Here is an 18,460-nt window from a genome sequence, read left to right on the forward strand (position 1 = left end):
GTGCCTCACAATTGTGCCATCCATGTGGAGTAGCCTGTATGCACCTGTCCCAACGGGTTTGTCGATGCGGTAAGGTCCTTCCCAATTTGCCCCGAAAGCACCTTCGTAGGGTACCCTAGTGTTCTGAGTTACCATTCTCAAGACTAAGTCTCCTTTCTTGAAGGATCGAGGGCGTACCCTTTTTTCATATAGACCCGAAATGCGATGCTGATATATGGATGTCCTCAGTTCTGCTCTAGCCCTTTTTTCAGCTACCAAATCAAGGTTTGAAGCAACCAAGGAGGTGTTCTCGGCCTCATCGAAGTATTCAACCCTGTGAGAGGGTACCCCGATTTCTGCTGGAATCACTGCGTCAACACCGAATGCGAGGGAAAACGGGGTCTCCCTGGTGGAGGTGTTTTGAGTAGTCCGGTATGCCCACAGTACGCCAGGTAGCTCGTCTACCCATGCTCCATTTCTTTCCTCTAGCTTCTTCTTCAGGATACCTTTGATAATCTTGTTAACGGCTTCGACTTGCCCATTAGATTGGGGGTGGGCAGGTGTAGCAAATCGGTTGGCTATCCCCAACTCCGAACAAAATCTTCAGAATTTTTCATTATCGAATTGCTTGCCGTTATCACTGACAATTGCATAGGGGATTCCAAATCTGCAAATGAGGTTCTTCCAAATGAATTCGGTGGTTTTCCTTTCTGTGATGCTTGTTAGTGGCTCCACTTCCGCCCATTTTGTAAAATAATCTACCGCCACGATTGCATGTTTTGCTTGCCCCTTTCCGGTAGGCAATGGGCCAATGAGGTCCACTCCCCACATAGCGAAGGGCCAAGGGGAAGATATAACTGTTAGCTTCTCTGGGGGTAGATGGGGTACCCTAGCGAACCTCTGGCATTTGTCACAGCTTCGTACCATATTCTTGGCATCCTCCCGCATGGTTGGCCAATAGTACCCCTGACGGAGAGCTTTTTGCGCCAGTGATTGTGCTCCATAGTGATTGCCACAAATCCCCTCATGTATCTCCCTCATGACATACTTGGCCTCGTCGCTTCCCAAGCATCTAAGGTAAGGAAGAGTGAACCCTCTTCTATATAGGGTATCCTGGATCAAGCAATACCGGGCAGCTTTATACTTTAGTCTTCTCGCTTCACTTTTATCTGAGGGGAGGTCTCCGTCCTTGAGGTGCCTTATGATAGGCTCCATCCAAAGTACCTCGTTGGACAGTGATCCTACTTCCAACGGCTCTAGGAGATCAATGCTGGGGGTGGGTATGTGTTCTGTTGTGATGGGGCCAGCTGACTGAGCTACACCAAGGGACGCCATTTTTGCTAGGGTATCGGCTTCGCTGTTCTCCAGTCGGGGTACCCTTTCCACTTTAACCTCGCAAAATTGGGACATTAATTCTCTGGTTTTTTCGAGGTACCCCTTCATGTTTTCCTCTTTCGCCTGATATTGTGCGGTAATCTGGCTTACCACCAACTGTGAGTCACTCTTGACGTGTACCCTTTTTGCTCCCAAAGCCTTTGACATCCTCAACCCCGCTATGATTGCCTCATACTCGGCTTCGTTGTTTGAAGCCTTGAATCCGAATTGCAGGGCGTAGTATATTTTCACCTTGTTCGGGTTGATGATAATAACTCCTGCGCCACTTCCGTGTGAGTTAGAGGAACCATCCACATATATTTCCCAGACCTGCTCCTCTTCATTGGTGGGTAGGGTATCTAACAGGTATCTCAGATCACATTCACCACTTGAGTCATTGGCGAATTCCGCAATGAAATCAGCAATGGCCTGAGCTTTAATCGCCGAACGAAGCTTGAAGATGATGTCGAACTCGCTTAATTCGAGGGACCATCGGAGAAGCCTTCCGGACATGTCTAACTTCTGAAGGATTTGCCGGAGGGGAAGGTTGGTGACGACTGCAATGGTGTGAGCCTGAAAATATGGTCTGAGCTTCCGTGCGGAGATAACCAATGCCAAAATGATCTTCTCAGAGGTGGGGTACCTTTTTTCGGCATCAACCATAGCCTTACTAGTGTAGTAAATAGGTCGTTGTACCCCATTATCATCCTCTCGGAGTAACACAGAGCTGGTGGCATGCTCGGATACGGCGAGATATAGCAGCAGCACCTCTCCCGGCTCAGGTTTGGCAAGTAGTGGAGCATTCACGAGGTACCCCTTCAGTTCTTGGAAAGCCTCTTCGCAATCGGGTGTCCATTGGAGCTTTTTACCGGTCTTCAAAGCTTTGAAAAAGGGCTTACACCGATCGGTAGCCTTGGAGATAAAACGGCTCAGAGCAGCTACCCGACCTGCCAAGCTTTGAACCTCCTTGATGGTGCTTGGCGATTTCATGTCAAGAACTGCGCGAATTTTATCGGGGTTGGCTTCAATCCCCCGTTGTTGTACCATGAACCCGAGAAACTTTCCCGAGGTTACCCCAAATGCACATTTTTCAGGGTTTAGCCGCATCTGATGTTTTCTCAAAACGGTAAAGGTATCTCTGAGGTGCCCCAGGTGTTACCCCAAATGCACATTTTTCAGGGTTTAGCCGCATCTGATGTTTTCTCAAAACGGTAAAGGTATCTCTGAGGTGCCCCAGGTGTTCCCCCGCATGCACCGATTTGGTGATCATGTCGTCTATGTACACCTCCATGGTGCGCCCGATTTGTTCTTTGAAAATTTTGTTCACTAGCCGCTGGTAGGTAGCCCCGGCATTCTTCAAACCAAACGGCATAACCTTATAACAGTATAACCCCCGGTTTGTGATGAAGGCTGTTTTCTCTTGATCGGGTTCGTACATCGGGATTTGGTTGTACCCGGAGAAGGCGTCCATAAAACTAAGCATTTCATGCCTCGCTGTTGCATCAACCAGCTGGTCCACCCGAGGAAGCGGGAAGCTATCCTTGGGGCAGGACTTATTCAAGTCGGTGAAGTCCACGCACATGCGCCACTTTCCGTTTGATTTCTTGACAAGAACAACGTTGGACACCCAATCGGGGTACACTGCTTCCCGAATAAACCGTGCTGCTGATAGGCGGTCTACCTCTTGTTCAATTGCATCGTACCTCTCTTGATTGAAGGCGCGATGCTTCTGTTTGACCGGTTTATTATGCGGGCTGACATTGAGTTTGTGACATGAGAGAGAATGTGGGATACCCGGCATATCCGAGTAGGTCCAAGCAAATACATCGAGGTGCTCACATAGGAAGGTGATGAGTTTCTCCCTTTGTTCCTCCGAGAGGTTGGAGCCTACTTTCACTGTCTTTGTTGGGTCGGTGGCGCAAATCGAGACTGAAATAAGATCTTCAACTGGGGTACCCCGCATTTCATCTTTCAATATCCGGGGATCCAAAGGTGCCTCAACTTCACATCTGGGCTCCTCCTGGTCCCCGTGGGGTACCCTCGAGCTATCCCCCGTAACTGCTTCCATCTCCCTTGGTGAAAACTCCAACTTTTCTCGTGGGTGGGCTACTTGAGGAGATTTTTTCAGTACTGTTCTCCGCTGTCTAGCAAGTGCTCGCTTTGAGGGGGAAGGTGTGGGCTGGCTGCCACTAGGGTACCCCTTCATTGGCGGATCTGAAGCTATTTGGTAAGTGACTTTGGAGGCCACGGAATAACATCCACGAGCCGATTGCTGGTCCCCTTTAATGGTGATAACTTCTTGGGCGGCCGGGACTTTCATGGCGAGATAGTGCATGGATACCACCGCTTTAGTTGCTACTAAGAACGGCCTACCCAATATAATATTGTAGGCACCCGGGTGATCTACAATAAGAAAATCAATCATATGAACAACACGGTGAGGTACCTTACCAAGTGTAACGGGCAGCGTAATGATGCCTTTTGGTATAACCATATCTCCGGCGAACCCAATAAGAGGCGTAGCATATGGGGTGATCTTTGGCGACTCAATCAATAGCTGATCCAAGGCGCTTTTGAAAATGATGTCAACGGAGCTACCGGTATCTACGAGAGTTTTTGCTACCTTACCAGTGGCAACCTTCAACGTAATTACGAAGGCATCATCGTGGGGGTACGAGATGCCCTCCGCATCTTTTTCTGTAAAAAGGATAGGCGGGGGATGGTGGGGTACCTTCGGTGTACCCCATTCATTAAGGTTGACTTCTCTGCCCATATTGGTGGTTATCGACAACGATCTACCATAGCCTTTGATAGCCCTCCTAGATTGGCCTGCTAAAGTCGGTCCGCCCATGATCATTCGGACATACACGCCTTTCTTGTGTCCAGGGGGTACCTCTCGTTCCGGACTGCCATCAGCTACCCGCTTGCCTTTATCCTGTTCCGCAGATTTCCGAGCTTCTCTCATGCCAGCAACAAATTCTTTGAGGTACCCGCTAAGAATCAAAGATTCAATTTCTTCTCGCAAGGTGAAGCACTCGGCTGTGCTGTGACCAAAGTCCTCATGGAACTCGCAATACTTCAGGCTACGCTTCATGTTGGGGTACTTCTTCATTGGCTTAGGAGGACGGAGGAGGCCGCTATCCCGAATATGGTAGAAGATCTGCTCTGGGGATCGATTCAGTGGGTGGTAAGATTCATACCGAGGCCTCGGCGGTGGCTCTCGTTGATCCGGTGGTGGCGATCTTGGAGGTTGGGGTACCCTTGAGGCACCCTGAGGGTTATACCCTTGTCCCCGCAAGGCAGCCCGTGGAGGGCTCCGTGCTCGGGGTACCCGCGGTATTGGGGCCTCCACCCTCTTGGGCTTCTCCTTGTTCTTTGTAACATCGGCCTTATCTTCTTGGCGCTTCAATTGGCATTTTTCGTCCATCTCCAATTGTTGCAACGCCCGAGAACGGGCTTCCCCATATGAAAGTGGACGCTTCTTTTGAAAAGAACGCCATAACTTGCCCAACCGCAAATTTTTCTCAAAATGGGTCAATGTGTATTGGTTTCCAAATGCTCCGGTTCGCAGCACCTCTTGGTGGAAACGACTTACATACTCCGCCAAAGGCTCGGCTTCCCCTTGCTTGATAAAGGCAAGTTTGGAGGCTACCCTATCTTGAGTGGAAGCATAGGAAAACTCTTTAGTAAATTCAGATAACAATTGGTGTAAGGAAGATATGCTACCCGCTTTCAAAGATCGAAACCATGACTTCGCGGGGCCCGTGAGTGTGTGTGTAAACATCCTACACATGGCGCTCTCATCTACACCCTTAATGAGCATTTGGTCACGGTATAGCTCAGCATGCTCCGAGGGATCAGTGGTACCCGAGTATTGGGGTATCTGAGGCATGGCGAACGCCTCGGGGAGAGCTGCTGTCCTAATCTCCCTAGTGAATGGTGATTGGTAGGTCATTGGCGTTGGTGCAGCTGTGATGTTTTGCTTCTCGGAGAGGAGCTTCACTTGGGCTTCCAGGTTCTCCATCTTTTCCACAAGTTCGAGGGGTACCCTCGGTGTACCTGATGATGTCGCCGCCATTTGAGAAGCCCTTTTGGCGTTTAACTTCTCACGGAGATCATCGTGGGTACGCTTTGCACGCCTCGTACCCTGGCTACTGCGGGAATTGCAAGAGGCAGTGGAACGCTCGTCGCGGGAGCCCATGGTTTGAAACTTAGAACGGGTACCCGATGGCCTAGGCTTTGGCTTGCTGGCCTCGGGTACCCCTCTTCTGACCATAGCTTGGTCGTCCGTTTGAGGTGGTGGAGCTTCTAGCGTCACTGGTGGAAGTGAACTTTCGGGTGCCCGAGATCCAACCGCCCTAAGTATTGCGTGAGCAAGATCCTCAAAACGCTTGTGCGAAATAGGTTCTTCTTCTTGGCGAACACCCGTCGACTGCTTGACACCCTTGCCCTTACTGATGCGGGCTACCCTTCTCGCGGGATCACTGCCTTCACTGCTGCTGTCCTCTCTCATCCTTGTAGGATCCCCCATTAAACCTTTAGGAGGTACGTCGGGTGCCATGTATTGGAGTACACACAACAACTAGTTTGGTAACCGTGGAGGAGGCTTTTTGTGCGTCTCCCCACAGACGGTGCCAATTGTTTTCAACTGGTTTTGGGGTAAGAAAAGCCAAACCAATCTAGAACAATAAATTTGTTATTTTGAGGGGAGATGGGGTACCTCACTGGTTTATTGTGTGTTGGGCGGTGTATCTAAGATTTTGGGGAGGTGAGAAAGGGAGAGAGAGTGGTAACAATGGTGGAAGATCAGAAACAAGAGAGGTATCCTTCAAAATGAGCTTCACGCCTGCAAAACAATGAAATAGAGGTTAGAGGTGAAGCCGGGGGTACCCCGGCGTTCACACTCCGACGCTCAAGTTAGCAAACTCAAGCTTTTATTGCAAAGAGAGCTAGCTAGCCCTCTGTAAATTAGGGTTTAAGGTTGAAGAAAACCTCTTTTTTGGAGTGTGAGTGTTTTTGGGCGAATGAGAGCATGATGGAGAATGAAACCTAGGCGCCTTTATATATGGAGTACCTTAGCTGCCACGTGGCATACCCTTTTTGGCTAACGTCCTTTTACCGCTTTTATGATTCTTGGGGCCGTTATGTGCATGTTCGCGGCGTATCTCATCTTTTGGAAACGTGGCGCGCGCTGGAGAGTGGTCCAGGGTACCTCTGCAGTAGCTGTCGGGTAGGCGGCTAGGGACCACTGTCCTTGGGACAGTGTCCTTCACTTTTGGCAGAGGTAGCAGACGGCTGTCCCTCCTTTTAGCACGTCGCTTTTGATTCCTAATTCTGACAAAATCAAATGATATCTTTTAGGAGGCGGAGACGTTTCTCATGGCGGATATTTTCGGTGGATTCTCTTGCATCCGCTTTGCCGGGTACCTCGAATTACATGGGGTACCCCCTATTACGCAGGGTACCCCTATCTGTATGGGATACCTCTATTTGTATGGGGTACCTCTATTTGTATGGGGGTACCTCTATTTGTGTGGGATACCTCTAATTGTGCAGGGTACCTCTATTTATACGGGGTACCTCAAGTCATGTCGGGCACCTCGGATTATGTAGGGTACCTCCGATTGTGCTGATATCATTCCATTGGCTGACACATGGCGCTCTATTACCTTTCCCATCTTTCCCTCAAACAGATAAAAATAATACTTCAAAAGCATTGAAATGTAAGTGCTATTAAAAAAACGTTTTTCATTCAAAGCTATAAGTAATGAAATGAAGATAGATATCATTGTTGATTAAAAAAAATTCAGAAAAAAAGAAAGAGTGAAAGAAAAGAGCTTGTTATGTTAGAAAATAGTGATAGAGTATGTTAAGGACTAAAATTTATTAAAGAAAGCAGTGGTTCTATTTGAAATTTGATCAAGTTAGAATTAGTCAATTATGCATCGAGAATGAAAAGAATGAAGAAAGGGAATTCAAATTAGACTTACAAAATTATAATAAAGTGATTAGTTAAGATCCAATTAAGCTGATTTACTAAAAAAAAATATTGAAAAATAAAGGGCCATAACATTGCCAAAAGGACTAGGAAACTAAGTAGGAAGGGGTGATTGTTGCGGAATACCTTGAAGTGTAGTTATTCCACAACCACGAAGACCAATTGCTTTCGAGTTTTGTCAAATATATATGCCAATCCTACAACAATATAAAGCAAAATGTTACTATCAAATTATTGTAGAAGACTGTGATCGTTGTGATAGATCGGTAATTTTAGTAGCTTACCTAGCCTTCTTAAAGAGCCACTTGTTAGATTGAGGTTCCAGGTTAGATCCAACACTTTCAAGTTTCTCAGTAAACATTAATTTTGATCAAAACAATAGACATAAATAGACATAAATGAAGTTAGTGTATTAAAAAATGTTGTCGTTGAAATTACCACCAAGATTCAAGATCTTCAGCTGTTTCAAACTCCCAAAGCTGTCGTAAGCTGCAAGTGCATATAAATTATTATCATTAATTAGTCACTGGCAAAATAATTATGAATGAGTAATATGAGTCAAGGCACTGCAATTCTTCAAAAGGGTGAAACAATGACATACTCAGAAGGGAAACTCCATAAGAATAAGAGTTATAATCAGAGTAGTGGATTTTTGTTTTCTGATTGAGTGACAGTTGCGTCACCCGTCGGGTGGTGGCGTTGCACTTAACTCCCTCGCAATTGTTACAACAATCAGACGACATTCCATCATCATCAAACCATGAAGAAAGAATGTTGTCATCATATCCAACATCACTGGCTGATATGAAGAAGCTCTTGATTTCCAACAGAGCAATCCTCTCTGTTTCCAATCATGCTTTGTATCCATGTAACTGAATCAGAGCTATGCCAATCCACAATGACAACTTCATCAAAAGCATTTTCATTATTAATATTAACTGCAAGAGAAACACTCACAAGATTGACCTGTCAATTGTTGCTCTCTTGAAGTTTTTCTGGTTGTCTGGCAAATATATGATTTGTATATACACACATGGAAATGTTAGAAAACTAAGTCTTTGATACATGATATCTTCTTGTGACCCTAGTACCGTCCAAAGACATTGAAACAAAGAGAAATTAACAGCTGACTTACCTGCATCATGTGCAAATCACGTGACATCAAAAGTTACCATGTAATTTGTCTTTATAAGTGTTTTCTGCTTCTGAAAATGAAAAATAACAAAATGGAAATGCTTTTAGCTTTTGGCTAGACATTTTCAGGTCACTCTCTTATCGTGGCCTGCGGCTTGCAGTCATCAACAATCCTCATCTGGCCTCTTTATAATCCACTTTTAACAAAATATAGATAGAAACAGATATATTACTGATATTCAAATTACACTTAATATTAATAAATCTTTGGACTGAGCTTTAAATCTATAAACTAAAACTTCCAGCATACCACAAATTATTTTTAGAGCCCGCATGTTGGAATATCTCCTTCAAGTTTCGCTTTGCTTTCTAGCACATCATTCAAATGAGTTGCTATACTATATCTAGCTAGTTTTGAACAAAGTAAGTGAGAATATTACATCTGCTTTAGCAAGATACGAGTGAATTAAAACCTTTGACCAGATTCAAGAGAGAAAAGAATGTTGAAATATTGACTTGAATATTATGGCAAAATGAGTTTGACTTTAGTACCGACCAAAGAAATAATTGAAGATGCAAATTGGTTAGTTTGAGGTGCATGGCTATTGGCACAACAACATTTGCTGCATAACGAAATTGCGGCGTCTCAGCCGGATTGTGAGAGTTGTTTTCAAATCCCATTTCTCTTCTTTGTATTTATTCATTGCCACAACATTTGATGCATATTTTGATGACTACTCAAACGCGTTTCCACAATAACTAACGAAAGGAAAAGTGAACGAATAAGCAAAAGACACTGATGACTATAATCATGTAAATGAAGTACAAGGCTTCACAATAGATTAGACCACCAATTTGTGCCTTTTGAATGCATGTGCTTGAACAAGATACGAGTGAATTGAGGCATATCTTTCTTTCACAATGTAAACTTCCCAAAATACATGTAATCTGCTGGTGAAATAATTTTTATAAAACAAAGGCTTAAAGTTAAAGCTGACTAAAAATATTGGCGTACGTCAAGAACGCTACGGGGAAAATTCAACCGTGAGCTGCAGTCTGCAGTCCCCAACAATCCGGGAAAAGGCTGAAGAGGTGCGCGCCTGCGCATACTAATTTGGCAGGTCTGATAGGATTTATAAATTAAAATAATGTAATTTTATATATTTTTTAAATGAAAAATTTGTTGATGCCGCTGTGAGATCCATTGGATCCTCGCGTGCCTGCCCCACAAAACAATCTCCATCAAATCTCTTTACAATCCATTTTTGATAAAATATGAATAAGGATACATATATTTATTCAAATATTAGTAAAAATAGATATATTGCTGATTTTTTTTTGGTGTAAGCCATTCGGTATTTGGCGAACGCAATTGGATCCCGACTAATCCGAATTTGGGGTGTAGTCACAGTTAAAGCTCTTTACTCCTCCCACGTAATTGGATCCCGACTAATCCGAAGCGAACGCAATTAGATCCCGACTAATCCGAATTTAGGGTGTAGTCACAGCTAAAGCTCTTTACCCCTCCCAAATAACTTATTTAGTGGGGATTGAACCCAAGAGCTCTTCCCACAAACTCAGCCTGCGTTGCTAACTGAGCCACAACCATTTGGTTATAATGCTCATTTTTAAATTATACTTAATGAACATTTAGACCGAGCTGTAAGTCTATGAATTCAAACTTCCACAACACCACCAATTATTTTTAGCCTGCATGTTGGATTGTCTCCTTTAAGGCTGTGTTTACTAAACTGGAATGAGAATTGAAATGGAGAAATCCGAATGAATGACTTGTTTAGTCATTAAATTGATGATAGGAATGGGAATAAGGTGAGTAGGCTCCAAGTTCTTGAAGAGGAAAGATCACTATGGCACCAATCTCCGGAAGAGGCAAGTCCAATAAAGCCAAGGCTGACAAGAAGAAGAAAGAAGAGAAAGGCTTCAATTGTTAATCTTTTTTATTCACTGCTTTCATTGGAAAGTGCTTTTTGTAAAGTGCTTCCGCTTTCTAGCTTCCTTATGTTCATTGATTTTTTTGTTGTGCAGTAGTGCCCAGTGTTCTTGATATCACAATCATCACCCCATATGAATCACAAGTTGTTCTCAAGGTATAAATTTATACTTATCATCAATACTTTCTTGTTTTGCCCTCACCAGCTATGATTAGGATATTATTTTGTAAAACTTTATAAATATAAATGAATTATTAATTAATCATCTTTTTTTTTTTTTTTGGTTTGATTGAAATTTGCTCAAAGGGCATCTCCACTGACAAGATATTTGATGTGAAGAAATTGTTGGCTTCCAATGTAGAAACTTGCCACCTCACAAATTATTCTCTCTCTCACGAGGTGTCTATATTTTATTATCTCTTTTTTTTTTTCATTATATATGATTATGAATTTTTTTCTGATAATATTAAACACTAGATACTATTTTTTCCCACCTTATTTTTATGTGTTTATTTCTTTATTATTATTATTATTATTATTATTATTATTATCTGGTCAAGGGGCAGAGATTGAATGATAGAGTAGAGGTTACTCTGAAACCATGTTTGCTCAGAATGGTTGAAGGCAGGTGAACCTCTCGCATGTCCAATTTTCTGAATTAAAAAATCTCATTCATGTGGATGTGGGTCTCATTTTATTTGTTATTTTTAATTATCAACATTTAGATCTTTTTAGTTGTTCATCGCCATACTATTTTAGTAAACTATATTGATTTGATGGGGGAACCTTAGGTGCAACTGTGGCACCGTGCCACAGTTGCATCTAACCGTTGGATGCCAGTGGACCCCACCACTCTAACTGCATCCAACGGCTAGATGCAACTGTGGCACGGTGCCACAGTTGCACCGTAGCCTGATCCTGATTTGATTGTATGTTTTTTAAGAATTTTTTAATATTATTGAAAAAAACAGATTAAAGTGAAAAAATTATTGACTATATTAATTGACTAAATAAATAAATAAATGACAATATTTTATTTTTTAACATTAAAAAAAACCAATTTGATGCAGTCCGCTTAGTCCTGCACACTTGGAACGTTACCATGCTTTTTTGTGCTGTACATTTTGGACTTAACTTTCCTTGTCATTTCAAGTCAAAGTTTTTTTTTTTTTTTAAACTGATTAAGTGTCAGGTTACTGTATTACACAGAGATATTTACAAATAATAACATATCACTGATATTTACAATCCGATATATACTTAGGACTTACATTATTATATTTTTATTCTATAAAGTACGTGCCCAGCCAAATATCACTCATAGGAGAGGGATGTCTCTACTCCACTAGCATTTCGCAATGGAAAAAGACGTTATAAATAATCTCTAAACAATTATAATTAATTGAGGGAGTTTGAGTCAGTAAAAATTCGAACTATTAATAGTCATTCTTAATTTTAAGGGCAATGATTCACCTCTGGGCTACAAGCCCAAATGGCATTTCAAGTCAAAGTTGAAGCTGTTTCAAAAGTACAATAATAAGGTGCATTTAAGTAACTGGCCTAAACTTTAGAAATTTCAGAAGTTACAGAATACGCAGTTCATATCTAGGAGCATTATTAGTTTAATCATTAAATGACAAAATTTTGCCAATCTTTTTACGAGCCTTAACAAACTTTTTCTAGTTGATATTCAAAGTTTTATTGATTTTTTTTTATAGTCAACTGTACTAATTGAACAGTCAATTTAATATAAAAACGACTTTATCGCTTTGTGATCCTAATTTTCAACCAGGCGTTAAAATCTATTACCCTTAAAAGAATATTAGTTGGCAGAAATGTAAACAGAAGTAAGAAGGTTTGTAGAAGTGTATTATTTCAGAATTACTAATTTTATTGTGAATAATTAATATGATTAGAATTTAACAAAATTTTATTTAAAGACTTGTTTAAAGAGCAAAAAATTTATTTTTTATTATTTTTAATACTTATAATTGTAATTTAATTTAGAAATATTTTAATTATAAAAAATTATTTTCAAAAATAAATTCGACGAATAGTTTAGGGCTTTCAAATAACTCTACTTATATTTAAATTAATATTTAAAAGAAAGAAATAAAATAATAAAAGTAAAAAACTTTGCCCGGCAATTCCTTGTTATTTACATTTTTGGCACTGTCCTTGGCAGTGGACTACACAGAGGAATCTCAGGCCGTGGCACACGTGCGGCGGCTTCTCGACATCGTCGCGTGCACCACACGTTTCTCCAAGTCCAGAAACTCCCGATCGCCGCCATCATCAGAGTCATGTGCCAAAAAGAACGGCAGTAGGCCCCACCGACCTTCACTAAACCCTGCCACTCTGTCTGATGGGGCAGCAACAGCAGCAGCAGATAACCGAAGCGGGCCCCGCGCCACGTCATCGCCAGTTTCGTCGGCGGTTTCTCCGAGTCTGGACATGGCGGCCATTCACCCGACGCCGAAACTCTCCGAGTTTTATGACTTCTTCTCTTTCTCTCACCTCACTTCCCCCATCTTAAGTAAGCCTAATGTTCACTTATTTATTTGTCTTCGTTTTTTACATGGTTGATCCAAAAAAGGTTGACGTCTCTATTTTTTAAGCTGTTGGAGCAATACGCCGTCTCATTGATTCAAATTTACACACTCAAGATACAATCAATGTCCAAAAGGGGGCAATCTTGCATGAAGATCGGGTGGGAGACTTGTCCATTACAGTAAAATGTGATACAGTAGATGCAAGCTTGAAATATGAGGTTACTGTTAAAGGAAATCAGTCATCTAGTGTGTCTGCTGCAGAAGTTGCTCAAAGGAATTTACTAAACGGTGTTACTGCAGATGAGAGTGTAGTTGTTCACGTAAGTCGATTTTTCCTTTACTTTTTATGCTTACTTTCACAGAACACACACATAAAAGACATTCATCAAAGCTGAAATTACTTACGTGGGCGGAATAATATAGCTCTACCTTTGTCAGGGAGTGGTTTTTCAGTCGGATTAAGATGTTTCACTCTTTATCTGATATCTGGCATTTGATGATGGCCTAAAATACCCATCCTCTTCACTCTCTCTTTCTACACATTTATGAATGCACAAGAAAGTCAATTTTAGGTTCTTTCCTAAGAATCACTACTCGTTACTAACCTTATATATCTGGTTTAGCTTCATGAATCTTATGTTGCCATTCTGTTTGGTGACTCCCTATTCTGTTGAAATCACTGGATAGCTGGTCTTTCTACTGATTTTATCCATATCCCTCTGATTTTCTGCTTGTGGTTTGTTCCAACTTAATGTCATCAACCCTTTTTGGGGAAGCCTATTAACCTTGGTTGGGCATGCTTGTATTATATCAACTAGTGATACAATTGCTAAAGTTTTCAGCATGGTAGATCTTGAAATAAAATTTTCTTGAAATATCTAGATTTATTTTTCTCAAAATATCTAGATTTATCTTCCTATTCTTTTTCCCTTTCTTTTATTTTAGTTTCAAAGATTTGTGATAAAGAGAACTGAAACAATATAGTTTTTGGCAGGATACCTCCTCATTGGGTACCGTCATTGTATGACATTGTGGATACACCGCTGTAGTAAAAGTTGTTGGTGATGTGAAGGAGAAGTTTGGCACACAAGATATTGAAATTGAAGATCAACCTGGTGGAGGAGCTAATTCTCTTAATATTAACAGGTCTGAAATTGTAACACAATGCTTCCTCTGTCGATTCCTCTTAGCACACAAAGACTAGGAAATCTACAGATGGAGAATGGCTGTAAGATATGAAAAATTATCTTTCAACCAATAACAGTTTTAAGCTATTCTGCAAGATATCTTAGAAATGCTAACTGTTATGAGCTTCTTTGCTTAGTGTCTATCACAGTTGAATTCATGATGCAGAGCATTGTTATTCTCTTTAGTTTTACCAGATAGAACAGGATTGAAATGCTGGTGTTGGGGATTCTTAAGAAAGGATAGCACCTGTTCCTTTTTCTTCCTGTTTAGATGGGATCTAATCAGTAGATGTCTGAACTCTTAAGGGGAGTTGATGTCAGATTTCTAAACCAGGTTTTCTTCAAGTGTTAAGTTTATGAATAGGCCAAAGAAAAGAGAGCTGATATCTAGTTATGGCTTTCACAATAATGGTTGAGTGTTTATAGTTATGTGCTCTGACATTGGTTTGTAATTGTTATATTAACAAAATAACCAACAGACATCGTTGACGATGTTCAAATAAAGGATAAAGGAAAGTATAATTACAGTGGATGCTCAGTTGCTGCAATAGGTCATCGGCTTTTTAGATTGTGCTATTTCAGAAAGTATTTAGGCCTTCTTTGGTGGATTCTGCCTTTGTTTCATATACTCTTATGTCTTTCTCCATTTAAGTTGTTCTGACAGGGTAAACTATTTATTGCAGCTTAAGGCTTGTACTTCAGAAGTCTTTCAGTGCTGAATCAGCTAGAGGAGACCAATTACCTCTGTGCAATTTGGATAATTCGGAAGCTTTTAGAAATCTTGTAAGAAGAGTTATTAAACAGAGTTTAGCAAAGTTAGAGCTGGAGCCAACTGCTTCAGAAAGATCTATTAGATGGGAACTTGGTTCTTGTTGGGTGCAGCATCTACAAAAGCAGGAAACTCCAACAGATACCAAGTCAACGAGGTCTGGGGATGATATTAAGACTGAAAATGACAATGGACCGTGCAGCATGAATGTGGGAGGTAATGGTAGACAGCAAAGCAATGGCGAGCTCAATTGTGAGATGGAATTGAAAAAACTAATTTCGGAAGAATCCTTCTTGCGATTGAAAGAAACTGGCACTGGCCTTCATTCAAAAGTTTCAGAATCTCAAATTTGTTTTGCATTTCAACTGTAAAGTTTGCTACTTTTTGTGTTTTCATTATGCTAAATTTGGTTTGTTTTATTTTCATATGGAATGGCTGGTAAAATTAATTTCTTGTGCAGGCAGTGGATGAGCTTATGAAAATGGCATACAAGTATTATGATGACATTGCTTTACCAAAGCTGGTACTATTTAATTTATTTAGGGCCTTTGTTGCAGCCAATTAAGACGTGTGGGGATGGTTTATGGACTAATTTCCATTCTTTATTAGGTAACAGACTTTGGATCACTTGAACTTTCTCCAGTTGATGGCCGCACACTGACAGACTTTATGCATTTAAGGGGACTACAAATGCGCTCTTTAGGTTGTGTGGTGAGGAATTTCTCCCTCTCTTTCTCTCTCAGACATGCAACCTATTCACCCATGGAAATCGGAATAAACAAATGTTGTCTTTCTTTATGTAAACAAAGCCCCCAACTTATCTTTCTATATGTAAACAATCCCCCAAGTCTTCCTGGATTGAATTATCAATGTTCCTTTTTGAAAATTGTACTACATGATAGAATTTTTGACAATGTTGACCTTTTCCAAGACATTGAATTATTGTCGTCTTTAGATATTACTGTATGTTGTATGACATACAATATTTTGAGAAATTGACATGCTAATACTTGGAAGCCTGGTATTCTTCTTCTGTTGGTTCTAATCCCATTTACAAATTCAGGTTGAACTTGCAGAGAAGCTTCCTCACATACAATCACTTTGTATTCATGAGATGGTTACTCAAGCGTTCAAGCATGTACTCAACGGAGTCATCGCATCTGTTGACTATTTATCAGACCTATCTGCAGCTATAGCTTCTTCCCTAAATTTCTTATTTGGCTGTTGTGAGATGGAAGATGAGCAAAGCTGGAATGAAGATCATATCCTCAGATTGCAGTGGCTACGAACATTTCTTGGCAGAAGATTTGGTTGGTCCCTGAAAGATGAATTTCAGCATTTGAGAAAGATTTCAATTCTACGAGGGCTTTGCCATAAGGTAAGGTATTGTCTTTTCGGTTCCTTTGGCAGCCGATTATTTTCAAAGCTTGAATTTTGCTTGTAAACTTCACCCAGGTTGGGTTGGAGTTGGTTCCAAGAGATTATGATATGGATTGCCCAAACCCATTCACGAGAGATGATATTGTCAGCATGGTTCCTGTGTGCAAGGTGAGACTATTTTCTCTCTTAATTGTGTTTTGATTTAGTTTTTACATTCTCAGCGAGTCACTCATTTGTAAATTGAATGTAATTGTGCTATTTTTATGGCATTCTACAGCATGTAGGTTGCACTTCAGCCGATGGACGGACCTTATTAGAGTCATCCAAAATTGCCCTTGATAAAGGAAAACTAGAAGATGCTGTAAATTATGGGACAAAGGTAATAACCCACTCGATCTATATGTAAGAATTACATTATTCTTTTCAAAATAAGGCATCTCTTGATCTCATATGATGTATTACTTGCATTGTAAGGCACTGGCAAGGATGATAGCTGTTTGTGGTCCCTACCATCGGACTACTGCAAGTACTTACAGTCTTCTAGCTGTAGTTCTCTACCACACTGGAGACTTTAATCAGGTACGACAATCTTCAGTTGTATTTCAGTGTCAACTTGGTGATTCTAAGTCGAGTATAATTATAACGTCCTTCTGTACGGAGGTTCTCATTCAGCGGGACATTTGATTTGAAACTTTGTGTTATGGTTACTTTTTATGGTCTTGTATAAAGATATGCATTAGGAATTATAATTTTCTGGATTTGGGAATTACATGTACAGGCATTAGCATAATTTTGATATCAGATTATATATTTTAACTAAATCAAACACGTTCATGGTTCTTATGTTCAGGCATTTCGTCTAATGGCATCTGCGTCTGAGTGTTAGAGTAGCGTTCGTATGTGCTCAAGATATCTTCTTCTTCATTTTAGGCAACTATATATCAGCAGAAGGCATTGGATATTAATGAGAGGGAACTTGGTCTTGACCATCCAGATACAATGAAAAGCTTTGGGGTGTCAAAGGAATTAGCAGATTCTATGGCAAATTCTATGCCTGTACAGCTGTAACAATTATCTTTATGATTGTAAATCTTTTATGTTTTCCTTATTTAGGATATACTAGCTGTAAGCTAATTTAGATAGTTTTGTATATGATAGTTTAGCGATGTTTAGGGCTAAACATAAGCTTGTATTCATAGTATATAATGGGAATTCTCCTCCAAGAGAAAAACAACTTTTGCTCAAAATTCTCTTAGTTTATCATGGTATCAGAGTCTCAGTTCTGAATTCTCTTCTTCCTAGTTCATTCTCTTATTCTTAGTTATTTTTTATCAAGTTATCTCAGCCTCATGTCTTCAGACAAGTATGATGCCTTTTTGATCCGTTTTAATGGCACAAACTACTCAGCCAGGGCATTTCATTTCGAGATATTTGTCAAAGGCAAAGATCTATAGGGACATGTTGATGGCAAGAAACCTGCCCCTGACAAAGACATAGACCAGGATGGGCACGCCAAGTGGGAAGTCAAGGATGCTCAAATCATGGCATGGATTCTAGGATATGTGGAATCCAACTTCATCTTGAATCTTCGACCCTTCAAGACCGTAGCAGGAATGTGGAATCATCTGAAGAAACTCTATAGTCAAACCAACACTGCTCGTCGATTTCAACTTGAACATGAGCTAGCCAATCTCCAACAGGGCAGTCTCGCTATTTCTGATTTTTATTCTAGCTTCATGAATCTTTGGGCTGAATATACTGATATAATCTATGCTACCTTACCTCCCAAAGGTCTTAGTTCTGTTCAATCTGTACATGAAACTACTAAGAGGGATCAGTTTCTGATGAAATTGAGATCTGAATTTGAAAGCACTAGGTCTAATCTTATGAACCGAGAATCTGTCCCTTCCTTGGATACATGCCTCAATGACTTATTTCGTGAGGAGCAACGACTTCTTACTCAAAACACCATGGAACAACAAAAATCCACTTCTGTTCTTATAGCTTATGCAGCTCAAGGCAAGCCAAAAGGTAGGGACATAAGTACAGTTCAATGTTTTTGTTGCAAAGGATTTGGACATTACGCTTCAAATTGTTCAAAAAAATTCTGCAACTATTGTAAAAAGGATGACCAT

The 18,460-nt window shown here is 40.8% G+C and overlaps 3 protein-coding genes across 24 annotated transcripts in view; 1 reads left to right on the forward strand and 2 right to left on the reverse strand.

The window, feature by feature from the left end:
- LOC107178904 (receptor-like protein 14) overlaps positions 1–18,460 on the reverse strand; it is a 132,503-nt gene that overhangs the window by 67,880 nt on the left and 46,163 nt on the right. The gene's annotated exons all lie outside the window — the stretch shown is intronic.
- Positions 2,044–6,997, reverse strand: LOC127903679 (uncharacterized). Its single transcript, XM_052444108.1, has one exon. The coding sequence runs from the start codon at positions 5,912–5,914 to the stop codon at positions 2,444–2,446; it is 3,471 nt and encodes a 1,156-aa protein (XP_052300068.1). The 5' UTR covers positions 5,915–6,997; the 3' UTR covers positions 2,044–2,443.
- LOC127903682 (protein REDUCED CHLOROPLAST COVERAGE 3-like) lies at positions 12,986–17,612 on the forward strand. Of its 2 annotated transcripts, none has more exons than XM_052444116.1 (10): positions 12,986–13,309; positions 13,974–14,135; positions 14,860–15,312; positions 15,406–15,468; positions 15,555–15,656; positions 16,009–16,323; positions 16,401–16,493; positions 16,603–16,704; positions 16,800–16,904; positions 17,256–17,612. In XM_052444116.1, the coding sequence occupies exons 4-10, from the start codon at positions 15,421–15,423 to the stop codon at positions 17,391–17,393; spliced, it is 903 nt and encodes a 300-aa protein (XP_052300076.1). In that variant the 5' UTR covers positions 12,986–13,309; positions 13,974–14,135; positions 14,860–15,312; positions 15,406–15,420; the 3' UTR covers positions 17,394–17,612. The 2 variants fall into 2 exon arrangements, with proteins under 2 accessions (XP_052300076.1, XP_052300075.1); XM_052444115.1 differs by having other exon boundaries at positions 13,984–14,135.

Source organism: Citrus sinensis, chromosome 7 (genome assembly GCF_022201045.2).
Source record: "Citrus sinensis cultivar Valencia sweet orange chromosome 7, DVS_A1.0, whole genome shotgun sequence".
Lineage (NCBI taxonomy): Eukaryota > Viridiplantae > Streptophyta > Magnoliopsida > Sapindales > Rutaceae > Citrus > Citrus sinensis.

What these genes read in the sequence shown, in the direction of transcription:
- LOC127903679 (XM_052444108.1), bottom strand. Translation starts at nt 5,914, where the DNA reads ATGGCACCCGACGTACCTCCTAAAGGTTTAATGGGGGATCCTACAAGG.
- LOC127903682 (XM_052444116.1), top strand. Translation starts at nt 15,421, where the DNA reads ATGAAAATGGCATACAAGTATTATGATGACATTGCTTTACCAAAGCTG. An exon ending in ACATTGCTTTACCAAAGCTG is followed by an intron (nt 15,469 to 15,554) that starts GTACTATTTAAT and finishes ATTCTTTATTAG; the next exon opens with GTAACAGACTTTGGATCACT. An exon ending in GCATGGTTCCTGTGTGCAAG is followed by an intron (nt 16,494 to 16,602) that starts GTGAGACTATTT and finishes GGCATTCTACAG; the next exon opens with CATGTAGGTTGCACTTCAGC.